We start from the raw sequence: 17,198 nt of genomic DNA on the forward strand, positions 1-17,198 counted from the left end.
GAAAGAAAATTAGGACCGTGGTCGTTTTATTGGGCAGAATATTGAATTTCAGTTAGAGTATTTTGGCCTGCGCCTAGGCCTCATATCCAACGCATTGAAACTAGGCAAGAGATATATAAAGAATAACAAGAAAAAAATAGGATTATCTAGCTTGATTGCTCATGATTCAAAAAAAAATCTACAGACCTCGGGCTACCAAGCTAGAGCTGAGCAGGATGCGCTTGGTTTACATCATCACGTGGAGCCACGTGGTACTCATCACGTGTATTCACCAACCCTACATATCAAAACGTTGGAGCTATCTTAGGCACTCTTTCTAAGACCAGGTGGAAATTGAATTTGACTGAAACTTGGATGAATATTAAGCTTTTAAACTTCTGATGCTATGGGAGTACATGTTCCTCGAATTCCCGAATATCCCATATGAAGCCAAAGCAAAAAGATCGAACTCATCCCGTTCGCAAACGTCACATCGAAGAAACAAGTTTGTGGTAAGAACAAGCGGGCCAAGGGAGGCTCAGGGGTCCTGGAAAATAGCTTAAGCATCAGAGGGCATCTCCTGGTTGCTGGTGTTCTCCTTGTCGTCGTCCTCCTCGTCGGTCTCGAGGGCACGCTTGGCGCGCTTGACGGGATGGGCACGCTTCTTGGGAGGGGTCTTGGTGACCTTGCTCGGGCTCTGGCTGGTGGTGGTCTAGCTTGTGTTAATGAGTTCAATTGACAAAAAAAAGGAGCAGTTGGTACATACCAGGCTAGGCACAGTGGTGCCATCGAGCTGGAGGTTGTACTTCTTCTTCATAGCACCCCAGCGGTTTCCGGCAGACTTGACGTTGGAGTAGCCCAGAGCCTCGGCCAGCTCAATGAGGTCGACCTTTGTAATTTATTGTAAGTGTGTTTCAAGATCAGTGGCAACATGAATTATGTATTAAATCTTCGTACCTTCTTGTCGCCAGCACGTACGCACTTGAGGCACAAGGCCAGGAACTCGTTATCAGCGTGGCGCTCTCCATCGGAAAGCTCATGGTCAGGCGAAACAGGAGCCATGGTAACGGTTGCTTGATAAGACGTCAGTTTACTCTCGAGGATGAAACCAGATAGAAGGCTTTTGGGGTACTGGGAGTTACAGTGGAGGCACGAACCTTGAGATTTTTAGTTGGAGATGGTTTTGAGAAGAAGAAACAATGGAACAAGTTAAGAAAGGAAAACGTTGATGAATGGCGGAAGGTAGAAGGTGGAATGTGGAAGAGAAAAGGGTGGAGGAATGGTCAAGCTGAAAAGGTGGGGGGAGTAGGCCGACCCGAGTATCGTAGCTGGAACTTGTTCTTTCTCAATGGCTTATGATTTTGAGAGTTGGATTGAATTGGAGAGAAAAGAATAAATCTCCAAAGAGGAAGATAGAATAAACACTCAAAGAAAAAGCAATTGCATTCTATTATCACCGAATTATGCATGCAATCCCCAATCTACTCATCCTGCGGCTTTTCCACCTTGATGAAGACCTCATCATCCGAAATCACCGTTTCAGGCTCTTTCTTTACCTCAACAGGACTGCAATGGCCGCTTGAAGTGTGTTGCTGGCTCCAGGGCATCTGCCGGTCAAACTCCAAGATCGGGGACTGTCCGCTGAGCTCCCCCATATTGTAGCCCGGTGACATACCCATCGGTGAATTCTGTAAATCCATTGAGCCCCCTGTCAAGGCCGAAGAGTGCATCCCGGGCGCCATCAGAAACGGCATCGGAGGACACGTGGGATGGGACATGCCAGGCTGAAGGTGCGCATCATAGGGGGGCATCATTGGGAACCAATCGGACGGAATTTCAGGCATGCTTTGACTCAGCTGAGGAGCAAACTCAGACTTGACAAAAGCATGGGATGAGAATGATGGGTCCATCGGTTCCAGCTTTGGGAGCATCCCAGGATACGGCGGTTGTGGCATGAACATCTGGGGTTCGGCGACGAGCTCGATCTTTTCACCTTTCTTGGAGTTCTTCTTCTTGTTCCTTGGCTTGCTTGCGGTTCCATCCATCTGTTGTCGAAACCGAGAGTAGCGCATTCGTGCCGCGTGGCCATTGGAAATCCCGACTTCTTCGGAGACTCGATTCCAGTCGACCTAGTAAGAGCCAGAATTTCAGTTGGGTTCTTTGGGCTAAGGAGCTGAGACAATGCAGTACCGTCTTGATATCCAATTGCCTGATGATTGCGTAGAGAAATTTGGCTGTCGGGCCGTCTGTCTCGATCACCTTGGTTCGTTGTCCCATAGCTGTGACTGTCTATGGAGAGGCCGAGGAACCAGGAGCAAACCCGAAGATTGTGGTCAAAGTTCTGAAGGCACTTGGCGCAATTATGGGGACCATTGCACTAGTAGGAACAATTCTGGATTAATAAATGATCACTTAAACACAGTGTACCCTATGAGAGAAAGAAAAGGAGCCAGAACGCTCACCCGTGGAATCAAAGAACTGGCCATCAGGCTGTCATAACTGCTTTGAGGACAAGCTTGCCTCTAAGAGCGGTAATTTTATTTGGAAGCTTCTTCTATCATAAAGAGAATGCCGTGTCTGACACGTCAACGAGGAGAAGAAAAATCCAAAGCCGTAATCCTTTCAGTGATCCTTCATTCTATGCCTATTCCCCGTTACATGCAAACAGTGTGGTCTTTGTTGGGAGTTTGACAACAATACCATCTTACTATGTTCACAAAAGGTTCTTTTAGACACACATGAATACACTAGGATTGATCTAAGAATGCTGTTGTTCCCGGACTATAAGATAGGTGTCACGTGGATAACCGTGCCCTGGTCGGTTGTTGGGCAGCGGATATCAACAAGACGACAAATGAGAAAGGCTCGACTCATATTCTACGGATTATTTTGCAAGGTTCTTTGAGCTGTATATCCTGATAAACAAAAGAAACCTTTTTGTCTGCAAGGCAATGCCGGCGCCGATTCTGGGTTCCTGTATTATTATTATTGTTATTTATTTATTTTTTTTTAGGTTCATTTTAGGTGGCGAAGTCTAATGACCTTTTCCCCTGATTAGAAAATTTACAATTAGACCTCTTTCCTTTCATCCTCCTAGGAAGAATATGGATAGATATAAACAAAGGAGAGATCAAACTTGCTGTTTGGCCTGCAGGTCCACGGGTGGCAACGGGATCCTGACTAATCCCCCCTCGTGGTCCGAATTTATGGCCAAGCAAGCAGGTGGGTGGCTGATGACATATTCATCCCAGCTTTCGGTATCGAAACATACTCCTCTCAAAACACCGCCTGAATCTAGCTCCTCAAGGCACTGATTATGGCCGTGGTTGCAATAGGAGCGTGTTACGTAGACACCATTCTCACGTAGGTTCCCCACCCCCCACCCCAGGAAGAAAAGTTGCTCCCATACACTCAACACACATGATGCTGACGATGATCAGAACTCCTCATTATCCCGGTGAAGATGAAAAGCTCCGGGCATCAACCCTGACCCGTCAGCGGGGCGGCAATTGTCCCAACACTCTGGAAGTGCTTCAGCAACTTACACAACACGTGCCATCATATCAAGAGCCTCTTCTGAAACTCGTAGCAGTTTTACCTGCTAAGTCTTCGGTTGCGTCGGAGCAAATCAGATCAGGCTTGGAGCCACGAGTTCGGTTGAGCCATTGTATTTACCGGGAGCAATTCAGCGAGCCGGCATCGAGTTACATTATCAATAGCCAGTCCACGGGGAGCAGGACTATTGTTAACTATCATGAATTGCCGGACATGACGGTCGACGAGTTCTCCCACATCGCCGATGAGCTGGACCCTCAGACAACCTTGTTTCACTTTGAGGTGTGTTACAACTGCACTAGAAATCATATTTGAAGACTCGTCTGATGGTTTCCAAGGGCCGCGATCCCGATGTTACTCTGGGGTGCATTCAATACATCCGGAAAAAGTTCCCACACGCTCAGGTTAGCGTTGAGGTTGAAAAGCCCGGAAGACCAGGGCTGGAGAAACTTGCGGAGGAGGCCGATGTTGTTTTTTACTCGAAGGGCTGGGCTCAGGTGAGTTATCTGTCTCGCTTGTTAATCTGGCATCTTTGCTGATGATCTGAGCAGCACAGTGGATATACCTCCGCAGAGGAATGTCTGCGCAAGCGATCGAAGCTGACGCGCAAGGCGTGAGTATTCGAATCATCCAAATTCATGAAGACATTCAGCCTAATATATTTCGGAATACAGGACATTGCTATGTTGCACATGGGGCCAGGACGGAGCCGACGCTTTCGAACCCGGCACAGGTACTTTGGCTCATGTCGGCGCATACAGCGCCGAAGATTTTAGAGTGGTTGAGTAAGTCAAGGTTTACGGTTCATCATGGGCAAGAAAGAAGGGAAACTGACAATACACAGTACCATTGGTGCTGGTGATACCTTTATCGCTGGGATGCTATACGGAATCACTTGCAAGGCCAGGGACTGGGATCTCTCTACAAAACTGGGATTTGCAAATCGGCTTGCAGGGATTAAAGTGTCCCAGGAGGGCTTCTCGGGACTGGATAGGGCATTAACATCGTATTTGTGAAGTGCCGTCCTTGAGTCCAAATGGTCTCTTGTCTTTGAAACCCTTGGCCGCCAAGTAGAGGGTAGCGAACATTACGTATTTAGGGGACATTTCATTTCCCAGAAGCTTAATACACGTGAAGGGGATGAACAAGTCCAAGACTCATGCAGCAGCAGATTAATTTCGTAGAGTTGCCCTACACCTAGGATAACAATAGCTGAAAATCGCCGTAACTCGAACCATTGGATCTTGAAATTCTCAAACAAAGATATCCCACAATTTTACAACCCAAGAGTCCCCAGGTACACAGACAGAACAACATCGGCATGTTCGAAGTCAAGACTAATCCACCACAATACCCATCTCGTGACCAGCGATGGCTGCATGGAGGTTGCCATCATCGTCGCCTCGCTCGCCCATGACAAAAGCCAACGTATCGCCGAATGTCTCGCCGTTGTCACGAAACCAGCTCCCAAGAGACGCCACATACTCTTCCACCTGCTCCTTGAGTAGAGCACGTTCTCGCAACCAGAGTATTTCACCGGGGTCAAGCTTCATCATGTCTTGAACGATGTAGTAGTGTGGAATTTCATCACCCCAGCCCTCGAATCCCGGGTCGTGGGAGAGATCATTTCGGAATCGAGAGCGATACTTGGCTGGGGACTCGGTGAAATTGGCGGGATGGGCCGTATGAAAGCCATGGTCCACAATTGGCTTATCAAACAGCGAGCGCCCAAATGACGATGAAGCAGATGTTGGGAGTGGGTAGTTGAGGTGGATATTGAAGGTGGGCTGGTGGCTGCTTTCCGGATAGCGCTTGTGGAACTTACGCTGAATAGTTCCGTTGCTGGGGCAGATGTGGTTTTGCACGACGTCGGCCATGATCAGACGCAGGTCTTCAATCTCAGCCAGCTCTGGAGTCGACCAGTTGTGCAGAAGTTGGGCGCGCTCCAATACCACGGGTCGAAGGTTCCGAGAAAGCCGATCATACGCCTGGGTATGGAATGCGCGATGATACAGCCACAAGCGGTAGAGCGCACGGCGCAGGCGCAGGCGCTCATTGTCGGTCAACGAGCGCCGACTCTCGTAGTCAACTTTCCATTTCTTGAAGGGATAAATGGTCTCCCATTTATGTGCCACCAACCCCAGTTGGACAACTTGTTTCAGGAGTCCATCGGACATGGGCGGACAGCGAATGACATAGGCTGGCTGGCTCACATTCTGGGTCACCACCTGGATGATATCATGCAGAGGACCAAACTCGCTGTCGGCGGCGCTAGCTAGGATCTGAAGCTTGTTGGTTGATTGGAAAACGCGGCGCAGTCGGCGAGAGGCAGCGGCCAAGTTCAAGACATCAGAGACAGATTCGCAGGAACGGAAGATATGGAGCAAAAGCTCCGTTGCAAGGTATTCAAGCGGCATTGTGGGGGAAACCACGTCTTCGCTGTATAGCATCTGAATCTATTAGCTGAAACCATGGCCACTGAACGTCATTGTATAGGATGTACCTTTTTTTGTTTTTAGAAAACTGTGATTTGGTGAAAGAAAACAAGAAAGGTGAAATCAGGGAAATGGTATAGGAGATAGTATATCTCGGGGCTCTATGATTCAACAGAAATGGGTGTGACAGCGTCGCCGCGGCGATGAGGCGAACAACAGCTGTCGCGTGTATTTAGGACCTAGTTCAGAGGCACCCCGCCGGTGGGGCTCGCCAGAATAAAAGACATAGTGGGAGATGTAGCAGGAATTAAAGAACGGCTTTGCAGCAGCCGCACGAAGCGGCTGGACCCTGAATGCGATGCCATGGCAGATGGTGTCAGGAGGGAACGGGGTTGCAGCCAACCGATGACTCTTTATATAGCGCTTATATAATTCGCCCCTTGCGCGAGATTGCCATCGGCGATCTCGTGAACTCGAAGTACATCAACTGAAGAAAAGCAAGGAGAATAGAATAAAGGTCCAATAGTTTGCGAAATAATTTTGAATTACCGAGATAAAAACATATGAGACTTTTGCCTAGACGCCTGAAGAGACCATGAGATCGTCGAATCAAATGTACATGTAGTCATCCCGAGGGATATCAAGTCTAAAACGCACGCGACGAGAGAAGAAAGGAAATAAAACCCCCCTATGCAAACAACTTCCGTGTGTCCAATACATCCGGCTCCTGCACTGAGTTGTCCGACAGTCCCAGGCCGGAGCGCTTGGCCACGCGATCGGTCTGCACATCTCTGCGTTGCGAGTACCGACTGGCCTTGCCTAGGCGAATCTCACGACGGACCTGGTTCGGGCTGACATATTCTTTGTTCTCGTAGATGACGGGACCACCAAAACTGCCTTCCAGAATCACAATGGGCGTGAGGACAAATCGAGGACCGACCTCAACCAAAGAGACCTCGGGCAAGCCGTCCTTAGCCTTCGGGGCCGGCTTAGCTTTCTCGTCGCCGTCCTTCTTCTTGGCTCCGGCCTCAGACTCCCGGATCTCATAGACACGGATCCAGATCTTGCCGTCCACACCGAAAATGCCGATGATGCGGTCGACAAAAGGTTTCATACCCTTGACCCCCCGCTTGGGGACACAGAAAACTCCACGCAGCATCTCTCGGACCAGTGCACGGTATTCTGTGCCAGGGCCACCCATGTCTGGACCTTGCTCGTCGAACGACCGATCAAATACCACGAGGCCTCGACCACCCTTCAGGCAGTTTCCGGCGAACCCAGCACCGAGCTCCCCCATCGTATGCAAGTTGTTAAGGTGGAACTTGATTGTCGGGCCGTTGGGGGGGCGCGCAAGCCAAAGATAGAGATCCTGGCCGTTTTTGCGGGCCTCCAAGAAGAAGATGACATTACACGAGTGCAGATCGGCGAGCGAGTTGAGAAGAAGGTTGTAACCCGCAGTCTTCTTTTTCGTGTCGAGCTTGGTTTCCTTGTGCGTATGGGGAAGGAGGACGCAAATGTCGGACATCAGGTGTCGGTGACTGGGGCAGCGCAAATTGTAGATTAGCAAAACCATTCTCGACATCTCGGTTGCCCATGCAAGCCCTGGTATGCATACCGATACGAAGCACCGCGGGAGGTCAATATGAGCACTCGAGTCTTGGGCATGTGGCCTGCTGCGAGCTGTTTCTTCGCCGAATCCACATTTTCTTCCTCTTCTTCCTCTTCCTCGCTGTCAGTGGTGTCGTCCGCCTCATTGAGAAGATCCTCCATGTCGATGTCGTCGTCCTCCATCTCATCCACAGGCTGGCGGGCCTTCCTCTTGGAGACTGTCTTGTAAACCGAAGCCATGGCGCAAATGTCGTGGGATTGACGACCGTGCAAAAGCTTCCGATCAAAAAGTTGGCGGCAGAATATTTTTGTTGTACACCGCCTGATCACGTGCATACTATAAGTCATCGTCGCCTGAGGCAGCAAAAATGAACGACTACATCATTTCGCTTTCAGAAATCAGCATTTCTAGATGAATTTTCAATCTGGAGCTCTAGAGCGAGCTGTGTTGTTTTGTTTCTTCTTCCCTAGCATGTTTGTTATAGCGAACGATCGATCAAGGCAAAAAATAATCTCACATAACCAACAGAAGAATGTAATGAGACAGTATATGTTGCAGCTAGAACGGAGTAGTGGTCGAGTAATGGACTATATATAGCAGCCTTTGGCATAGAAAGACGAAGCGATGAACAAGCGCTTGAGGGCAAGACATCGAGACACTGGTGGAGACACCCCTAAGCAGGTGGGTCCTGACAGCCATCATGTCTGGCCTTATTCCCGGCTACCGAGAGACTATTGCTACTGCATTGTCTACCAGATCAAATTGAATATACTGTTTTTTCTAGGAAGGCTTCATACAAAACCACATAGCCACAATGACGCCTACCCAAGTTCATTGCCTCAGCAAGGACCGTGGTTAAACACACAAAACAAACAGGAACACGGTGTGAAAGACTCAATTTCGTTGGGGACCACGCAAGAAAGGAAAAGAAAAAAACAAAGATGGAATCAAAAAGGATTTGACCGAGATTCCCGGCCTCCCATGCTGTTCTCTACCAGATCCCGTCTGTGTCTTGTTTTCGTAGCCATGGAAATTACACACAGACCACAGCCAATTCCAACATCACATCACAAAAGAAGAGTCGTTGCGGTCGGTGCCTCGTCGAAAATGGCGTCTAGCAGCAACCCTGCTTGGTTTCGCTGTCCTGCGGAGTAAAATCGATCACCGGGCGGCGGTCACCGGGCTGGTTCTGACCCGATTCGCCGGAGTCAAGGGCTTTGCTGGAAACGATGCGGTAGATTTCTAAAAGACTGTCAGGCCGGTTTCTGCTAAGCAAGTCTAGAAGCTACTCACCTGTGAGGATGTTCTGGAAAGCCAGCTCAACGTTGCTGGCATCGAGAGCCGAAGTCTCGATGAAAGAGAGGTTGTTCTCGCCTACCGCTTGTCAGCACCCACTTCCCACCACTCCCGCGGATCTCACACGTACTGGCAAACTGCTTGGCCTCCTCCGTGGGGACGGCACGCAGGTGTCTCAAATCACTCTTGTTTCCAACCAGCATAATCACAATGTTGGAGTCGGCGTGGTTCCGCAGTTCCGTCAACCAGCGAGTGACATTGTCATAGGTCTGGTGCTTGCTGATATCGTAGACGAGGAGCGCACCGACGGCGCCACGGTAGTAGGCAGAGGTAATGGCACGGTACCGCTCCTGACCGGCAGTATCCCAGATCTGGGCCTTGATCGTCTTGGAGTCGACTTGGATGGACCGGGTCGCGAACTCCACACCGATGGTCGACTTGGAGTCCAGGTTGAACTCGTTGCGGGTGAACCGACTCAACAGGTTGGATTTACCGACACCGGAGTCTCCGATCAACACCACTATTTACCCGACAAGACCACCGCCGATCAGTATGAAGCCTTGGGAGGACAAGGGATGGTTGAAGTAATGAAAGCGGGCACCGGGTAGTGGCGACGTTACCTTTGAAGAGAAACTGGTAGAGGGAATCATCAGCTTATCAGCCCAAAGCAGCGTGCAAAGCCACTATCCAGGGAAACTCACGTCATATTCGTCGTTGGCCATGGTGAAGGTGATTGAGCTAAGAGCAGCTCGATGGGTTATTCAAGGGTCAACAGGGACGATGGTCAGAGAAGAGATAACTATGTGGGAGGAGTCGGTGTCAGTAGAAAAGCATCGAGCAGGCAGCCAAGAAGCGACACACCAAAAGTAAATCACCGTACGGGCGCAGGAGGGGGAGTGGATGCTGATGCCTCCGTGTCTCTCCTTAATCTGTGCCGAGCCCATTGAGGATTAGCGTGGGTCACGTGAGACCCAAAGAAAGCATTCTCTCAGGTGTCAAGGTGCTAAGGCAGTAAGGTGTCAAGGCGTCAATGAAGGGACATTGATTGCGCTTTGTCTGATTTGCTCATTGGAGTATCACTACCAAGCTTACCCATGTGCCTCAGCATATTATGACCCGGTGGCTCAGAACACCATTCTCTCAACTCTCCTTTTTTTGTGCTCAGCTCCTGCTAGCAATCCCGCAGCCATGGACTCGGACACAGAAATGCCACAGGCTGAAGATTTTGACTCGAAATCGCTGGCATCCACATCGTGCAGCGACGAGCAGTCAGAATACGAAGTAGAGGCCATTCTTGCCGAGAGGGAATTCGATGATGGTCTAAAATACTTAGTCCAATGGTCGGGGTATCCCTCCCACCGAAATACATGGGAGCCCGCCGAGATGTTTGACTCGAACGAGACTCTTGACGATTGGGAGTCTAAAAAGCAAGAGATTGCCCAAAAACGCAGCACGCCCTTCGATGTGGCATCTTGGGAAAAGCATTGTGAGCTAGTTGCCCAGAGAAAAGAAGAACGGAGACGTCGACGCGAGGCGAAAAGAGCAGGCATGGTCAGGGTGGACGTGGATCATGCGGAGAACACCGCGCCAGCCTCAACAACCTCTATTTCGGCAGGCCGCAATTCTGGACTAGAATTGTTGGGTGCCTCAGGAGAATTCTCCTCTTTATTTGTCCCTTTAAATACTCCTCCACCAAACACTTCTTCTAGTCGCCCCGACCTGCTCCCGCAAGGCCCTCCGAAGGCTCCCCCCACATAAACCTCAAGCCCTTGCACCTCAAACACAACCTTCAGTCGCCAAAAATCAGACGCAACCTGCAGAGCGAGAGAAGCCCTCAAAACCGCCCGTTACAAAGCCGGCCTCACTTGGCTTCGGTGTTGGCCAAACATCAAGGCCAGGGAGACGTGACCTCAAATGGGGAGAGCGAGAGCCAGACATCAGCCAGCTGGAGCTTATGAAGCCGTCTGAATTTACTCCAAGGGTTACCACTGCTAGTGCGACGACGCTTCCCATATCTATGACAGAGAACCCCTCCGCCCCAAAGGACCAAAACAGTACATCTTCCATCAAGAACAACGCGTCAACTGCATCATCAGTTGCCCAAAAACCAAACAAAAACAGCAATCCACACACAGGGGCGGGCCATACCTCCCCGAAGCCAGCCCCAGCTATGCCTCCGCCGTCTTACAACTCGAATCGCCGCGAGTCCCCTCGCGGCAGTGCTGACACCTCTCAACCGGATCATTCGAAACAACCTGAACATTTTTTCCGCGGTGACTGCTACAGGTATGAGTACTCCGAGTGCACCGACACCTTTCGATGGTCCGTTTCCGGCTCTTATCGGCCGTTGAGTGATAGGACAAACCGCAGACATTCTCCGTCTCCCCCGTGCTCTCTCCCCACTGTTGCTTCACGTAAGAATTTCTCCTCGACGCCCCAAAGGCCACTCCAACCCGAAGCTAAGATGGCAACCAGCTCCCAAGCGAGCACATTGTCGGTCGAAGCTCAAATCGCACGGATGCCATCCAAAAAATTGCCCGGCGCGATGGTCACTAGAGGTGGTTACTTCTGGAATCCCGGGGAAATTCTGGTGCACTTGTTTTTTGGGCCCAACAAAAAGTACATAGGGGCTACTCGGCTCTGCGGTAGCAGCACTGGTGCAAAGGCCGAGCTCATTGGCACTAAGGGCAAAAACCCGAGACTCGAGATGTGGTTCAAAGAACTCTGCAATCTTGAAGACTATGGCATGCTCTGCGAGAGAGTACGTTTGGTCGTTCGGGTTACTGTTTATTACATTGCTAACATCCACCCTAGGCGCCCAATAATCGATTATGGTGTAATTCCTGGTTGGAGGGCTTCCATGACACGAATAGCGCCTTATTCATCATGGCGGAACAACTCCACAGACAAAATGTCATTGCCATCCACTACCCGCCCCACAATGGGAATGTGTGGCTTGCCTACTCTCGTTGGTCCCAGGATTTCGGATTTCTTCATGAAGAAGCCAATCACTTGCCAGATGAAGTTCCGATTTTCCTTGTCGCGCGCAATATGCTGCCGCCTGTGACCTGTCTCGAACCCAGGGGTATGGTGCAGCAATCGCAAAGGCCACAGGCAAATACTATGTTTCCGCAGAACGCCCTGCCTTCGGGTGTCCAATTTAGCCCACATGGCTACATTGGTTCGATGAGAAACTCAGGTCTTTTTCCTGGTGACCAGGCACCTCCCAATTCTTATAATTCCATTTCGACGGGCCAGGCAGTCGGATATTCACCCGACCCCAGGCTCAAAGGCCAGAGCTCCACCTCACAGAGTTCATTTCCCACGCGGGACCAGGGTCTGCAGAGTAACGGAGAACCCGCCCTGCCTCAGCTTTCCAAGTTTGCGGTTTCAAATACCTCCACCACGGGTAATTACCAAAGTCCAGCCGTTAATCAGAGTATCATCCCTCGGAGCATTGACCCCATCTCAAATGGAACAACCCTCACTCCAGAAGCAGAAGCTTTGCTACAATACTTCAATACCGCCAAGATAACGATGAATGAGCTTGCGACTATCTATGACTCTGGAGAGGCGAGCCTTGCGGAGTTTTTTATCTGCATTTCCCCTTGGGAGATCCAGAGGTGGAAATGGAGTTGGGCTTCATGGAAGTGTGGCTAAAGCTCAAGGGGAAAACGGCATGGACGAATCGTAATCCAGCAGACTGGAAAAAGTTCATCAGGAACAGCAGACGGGGTGTGGCTGTGGTATGTTTCACCTGTTTTGTAAAGAATACGAGGAGCCACGATAAGCTGATTATACACACAGTTCCATGAATCCTTTTTTGACTACCACAAGTTGCGACCAATGATTCGCGAGGAAGTTCCAAATGACTCGTTGAACGTCTGGAGCATTCGCCTTCTCAGACCTCTACAGCTGCCAGATCTCCGATATTGCTCTCCCGGGACGCACATGCAACGCATATTCCCGAAAGATCGCATCTTCTTAGTAACTGAAGACGTTCTAGCGGACCTCAAAGGCACCGCAATCCTACTCAGGTGGTTCTACCAAAGTCAACGGCCTGGCCGGCGTCCCTGGAAAATCATGTTCTTCCCGGATATCATGGGCTGGCTCGAGAGAAAGCTCAGTAGCGAACCAAGGAACACGTCTGCAGACAATCTGTAAAGCTCACCACCCTCTGGCGTTTCTTTGAGACCGCGCTAATATCCAGATCATTTAGGGTTTTGACCATCATCACGTTGATTATGAAAATTAATTCCATCGACGGAAACCCTCCAATCGACCCCAGAACCATCAACCCGAACAGCCTCGACCGTCTAAATCATCACGCTTTCTCCCTTTCACTGCCAGGATACGGCAATCGTGCCGAACAGGACGACCCAACCCTACCCAAGGGACTCACCCAGGAGGAGCGAAACGCAGACCACCTCATCCAGGCATTTGCTGGATGGTCGATCGTCAACGCAGCCCGCTTCGGCCGCTTCATCGTCATTACCTCTTTGGCGGATGATGTCCTGAAGTCGCGATGGAGGGAGTTTGGCCATCTGAACATCCAGGGCCCATTAAAAAACGTCTTTGACAAGTTCAAAGTCCCGCATGCGGCCATCTGGGACTTGCTCCAACATGGCCCGTCAAAACATAAAGGAGATTCTTCCTCGACTGCCACCGCACCCCAGGCACCTATTGGGCCTGTCTCTGTCTCTACGCCGCAAACCCCAGTCGATCCTCCGTCTTCCACACCACAAACTCCGGCGAATCCCCCTACCGCTAAGGATGCCGATGCCATGCAGCAGAATCAGTGGAAGGCTCCAGTTAGACACGACCACACTACCTCGTGGCAATGACTGTGGCCTCATTTTCTGGCAAAGGCAGTCTGTCTTGGCAGATTCTCCATCACCCATCCATTGTATCTTCCTTGAGCCCGCCTCCCCCTTTTTTTTCCTTGTATTTCCCCCCTCTTCTCGAATCCGAATTTTCCCATTCATTGCATTGTTGGTGATCGCTTCCTGGTTTTTCCATACTTCATTTTCACGACTCATGACCCGATATCCCCACCGTTTCCCTACTCCGCGTTCAAATCCTCTTTTTTTTAAATACCTATCATGTATGATTTATCTGCGATTCTCTGCTTTTGAATGTTGTACCCAATGGCTGTAGAGTAGCTGTTGGAAGTGTCTGCGGTAAAGTATCGTCTCAATGTACAAATGAAGTGTTCTTCCCAGGCCTAACTATAAGAGCTCCATTTATAATTTAAGAATTTGTGAGCCCTGCGAAACAATCCCCCAGTTGTGATTTCTCAGTGCTCGCTAAGTGTAAGGAAGAAAGAGACCCGAGTTATTAGTGAACTTGTCTCTTGAATACGAGAAAATTTACTTAAAAAGGCTTTGGAATTTAATCTTCATTTTCTATCACGTCTCCTAAAGCTCCCTGGGCGAAGCGACGGTCAGCGGCTAGTACCATGGAGAAGAATTCATGGGCAGCGAGGGATATCCTTGTCATAAAAAAAAAAAAAAAAAAAAAAAACCAAAACGAAAGGCTAAAGGAAACTAGTGACGACAATTAGACCTTGGATACACTGGAGGCTCAGCTGAACGCTTGCTTTCGATACTCCTGGAAGTTAGAAGGATGAGGTGCGCCCTCGCTGGGATCCTTTCCTCCCGGGGTTTTGGAGTCTTCATCCTTCTTTTCGCGCCGCATCTTCTCTTCCCATTCACTCTCCTCGGCAGAAACCATGGCATGGAACCGACCACCTTGACCTCGGGCAAGATAGATTGACTTCTCGTTGCGTGCGGCGACAGCCTCAGTGACTAGAACGAATTTGACGCTCGAGCCGGGGGCTTCAAACATGGCATCGCTGAGGATTGTCTCAATCTCGGTGCGGAGGGCACGGGCACCGGTTCCCATGGTGAATGCGTTGGCGGCGATCTTGTGTAGTGCAGGGGTAGTGAACCGCAGTTCAATGCCGGATAGGGAGAAAAGCGCAGTATATTGGGCAAGAAGGGAGTTGCGGGGTTCGGTGAGGATGCGGAGAAGCAAGGGCTGCGTGAGGGTAGAAAGCGCAGCGGTGACGGGGATCCGCCCGATTAGCTCGGGGATGAACCCATAGCTTTGAAGGTCTGATGGTGTCAGGAGATCGAGTGCGTTGAAGTACGTCGGTTCACTTCCACGTGAGTTAGGAGAAGCAGAGGTGAAAAAGGGCAGGTGTCTTTTGTACAGTGCCTCTTCTTCGGACCCAGGAAGAATGGGAAGAGGTGCGGTAGGCGAAGAATCAGATGAACCAGAGAAATCACCAGAGCCTGAGGCGGCACGAACCGGCTGGCCAAATCCTATCGAGCCCCGCGATATTCGTTCCATGACCACCTTGTGGAGACCTACAAAAGCCCCCGAGCACACAAACAATATGTTGTCAGTGCGTACATTGTAAACCTCGCCTTTCTGGGCCGGATTGCCCTGGTTCGGGTGGAATGGGGTGTTGCCCAAGGGACTGTTTGACGGGTAGGAATTCGGTGCACTGCTCGCACGAGGGTTTTTCTCAGGCTTGGCTTGTACTTGCACTGTCGTGCCTTCAATAATTTTCAATAGTGCCTGCTGGACTCCTTCCCCACCAACATCTTTGCCGTGGCTGACTTTTGCCGCGGCAATTTTGTCCATCTCGTCGAGTACAATAATCCCGCGCTCTGCCTGCTCGACATCGTAGTCTGCGGCAGCCAAAAGTCGGTGTACACACACCTCGGCATCCTCTCCGATGTAGCCGGCTTGTGTGAACGGAGTGCAATCGGAAATGCTGAAAGGGACAGAAAGGACCCGCGCGAGAGTTTTCGCCATCAGGGTCTTGCCTACTCCAGAAGGGCCTAGGAGCAAGATATTGGACTTTTCCAGCTGCAGCGGCGAGCTGTCGACAAGTTCGGTTTGGTGGAGGGGTGTTGTTTGGCGGGGCTTAGAGGTCGGCAGGCCGACAGTTCGTTGCTGGCCGGGAAATTCATCTGCCAAATATTAAAAAGCATTAAGATGGATACCGCAAGAGGAAGGGTGAACCGGGGCGAGGAAACGCACCTTCTAAGGGATGGCTCTCCAGGGCTTCCTTCCGCTGACGCTTTGCAAGAAGCTCCGCAGCCTCTTCTTCGCGTCGTTGTACCTCTTGCACCCGCTGGTAATGGTTGTATACTGCCACACTGAGCACCTTCTTCGCGCGATCCTGCCCCACAACGTATTGGTCGAGGTATTGCTTCAGCACCTTAGGTGTGATTCGCGGGGCGCCGAAAGCCGGCGTGGACCCGAGAGGGCCGGACGTCGGCAGGCCGGCCTCATAGCTGCCAGTAAACGGCTGGCTTGTAAAATCTGACCGGTTGAACTGTGATGACGTTGGGAAAGTCGTTGACGAGCTGGAAAGCTGTGCCTTGCGGACGTATGAGTTGGCGAGGTGCCGACATCGGATCACCTCGCGATGCGTCCAGGCAAGCGGGATCCGATGTTGCAGAGGCCGCCACAGCATTGCTGTGTGCCAGGAATAGTGTCCAAGGGGCAGGAAAGGCGGGATAAGAGCAGGGATGCGAATGAGATGCGAGTGAGACAGCGGAGGGACTTGGCTTTGATACGGAGCTTTCCCCGCAGGAGTGGCCTTATCGGCTGAGTCATGGAATTCTTGCCTGAGGTGTAACTCGAGAATATTTCAGGCACGTGTTATGCCTCAGGCATAAAGGGCTGGCTATCTACACCGATTCTCCCTGCTGGCGGACATCTGCCTTGAGAATCAACTTAACACTGCCTCATAGACCGCTCAGATCGCCTTCGATCCCAGCGTGAGATCATCGGCCCAGCTGATGAATATGTACGAACCATGTTTTGTCTCCCAAAACACGAGGATCCACTTTGCTCTGCCTTGCTGGCTTTACTTGTTGACACCCGATCATCAATTACATGACCATGGGTTGTTGTTTCTGGTGTACTTCGCGAGGACTACCTTAACCTAGCCCTTCTTCTTCGATTGTTTTGAGATTGTACATGTCCTCGGGGAGAGGATTACTTTCATTTCCTTGAAGATGCTGTGTTGATTGCAATCTCTAGTATCATCTATTAAACGAAACTATAACTCAGCGTGGGGGGTGTTGTTGCTCTGATTTGGTGGAGCCTTTGCCTGGGCGATGCAATGCAAGTGGCAATAGTAACCATAGCCAGTAGCTTGCGGGCGAGATACGTGTGGATCCATGGGTAGATCTAGTATCCGCATCAGGGCTTTGGTCTTCATTTCTCAACATGGCAATCGTCGTATTGGTATCCATGTTGCTAGTCAAGCCTTATTTGTGCACTGCCTCTGAGAGGACGAT

At 50.6% G+C, this 17,198-nt stretch overlaps 8 protein-coding genes across 8 annotated transcripts; 2 read left to right on the top strand and 6 right to left on the bottom strand.

The window, feature by feature from the left end:
* Positions 1 to 538: 538 nt before the first annotated feature.
* Positions 539 to 1,041, bottom strand: NUU61_001062 (uncharacterized protein; the record flags this gene model as incomplete). The annotated part of the gene is made up of 3 exons (XM_056651644.1): positions 539 to 691; positions 746 to 868; positions 937 to 1,041. 3 exons carry the CDS (start codon positions 1,039 to 1,041, stop codon positions 539 to 541), a joined length of 381 nt encoding a protein of 126 aa, XP_056516494.1.
* Positions 1,042 to 1,460: 419 nt separating this feature from the next.
* On the bottom strand, positions 1,461 to 2,256 carry NUU61_001063 (uncharacterized protein; the record flags this gene model as incomplete). Its single annotated transcript, XM_056651645.1, has 2 exons — positions 1,461 to 2,108; positions 2,170 to 2,256. 2 exons carry the CDS (start codon positions 2,254 to 2,256, stop codon positions 1,461 to 1,463), a joined length of 735 nt encoding a protein of 244 aa, XP_056516495.1.
* A 1,039-nt stretch (positions 2,257 to 3,295) lies between these two features.
* Positions 3,296 to 4,550, top strand: NUU61_001064 (ketohexokinase; the record flags this gene model as incomplete). Its single annotated transcript, XM_056651646.1, has 6 exons — positions 3,296 to 3,342; positions 3,420 to 3,816; positions 3,873 to 4,031; positions 4,086 to 4,147; positions 4,209 to 4,319; positions 4,379 to 4,550. 6 exons carry the CDS (start codon positions 3,296 to 3,298, stop codon positions 4,548 to 4,550), a joined length of 948 nt encoding a protein of 315 aa, XP_056516496.1.
* A 321-nt stretch (positions 4,551 to 4,871) lies between these two features.
* NUU61_001065 (F-box protein) lies at positions 4,872 to 5,951 on the bottom strand (the record flags this gene model as incomplete). The annotated part of the gene is made up of 1 exon (XM_056651647.1): positions 4,872 to 5,951. The coding sequence occupies one exon, from the start codon at positions 5,949 to 5,951 to the stop codon at positions 4,872 to 4,874; it is 1,080 nt and encodes a 359-aa protein (XP_056516497.1).
* A 706-nt stretch (positions 5,952 to 6,657) lies between these two features.
* Positions 6,658 to 7,817, bottom strand: NUU61_001066 (ribosome biogenesis protein BRX1; the record flags this gene model as incomplete). The annotated part of the gene is made up of 2 exons (XM_056651648.1): positions 6,658 to 7,507; positions 7,585 to 7,817. The coding sequence occupies 2 exons, from the start codon at positions 7,815 to 7,817 to the stop codon at positions 6,658 to 6,660; spliced, it is 1,083 nt and encodes a 360-aa protein (XP_056516498.1).
* Positions 7,818 to 8,692: 875 nt separating this feature from the next.
* Positions 8,693 to 9,596, bottom strand: NUU61_001067 (Rab family GTPase; the record flags this gene model as incomplete). Its single annotated transcript, XM_056651649.1, has 5 exons — positions 8,693 to 8,820; positions 8,872 to 8,952; positions 9,005 to 9,394; positions 9,495 to 9,507; positions 9,576 to 9,596. 5 exons carry the CDS (start codon positions 9,594 to 9,596, stop codon positions 8,693 to 8,695), a joined length of 633 nt encoding a protein of 210 aa, XP_056516499.1.
* Positions 9,597 to 10,062: 466 nt separating this feature from the next.
* On the top strand, positions 10,063 to 13,718 carry NUU61_001068 (uncharacterized protein; the record flags this gene model as incomplete). Its single annotated transcript, XM_056651650.1, has 6 exons — positions 10,063 to 10,516; positions 10,584 to 11,635; positions 11,689 to 12,508; positions 12,574 to 12,620; positions 12,682 to 13,034; positions 13,094 to 13,718. The coding sequence occupies 6 exons, from the start codon at positions 10,063 to 10,065 to the stop codon at positions 13,716 to 13,718; spliced, it is 3,351 nt and encodes a 1,116-aa protein (XP_056516500.1).
* Positions 13,719 to 14,457: 739 nt separating this feature from the next.
* On the bottom strand, positions 14,458 to 16,366 carry NUU61_001069 (putative ATP-dependent Clp protease; the record flags this gene model as incomplete). The annotated part of the gene is made up of 2 exons (XM_056651651.1): positions 14,458 to 15,857; positions 15,928 to 16,366. 2 exons carry the CDS (start codon positions 16,364 to 16,366, stop codon positions 14,458 to 14,460), a joined length of 1,839 nt encoding a protein of 612 aa, XP_056516501.1.
* Positions 16,367 to 17,198: the final 832 nt, after the last annotated feature.

This window comes from Penicillium alfredii (genome assembly GCF_028826965.1).
Source record: "Penicillium alfredii strain IBT 34128 chromosome Unknown utg000001l_segment0_segment0, whole genome shotgun sequence".
Lineage (NCBI taxonomy): Eukaryota > Fungi > Ascomycota > Eurotiomycetes > Eurotiales > Aspergillaceae > Penicillium > Penicillium alfredii.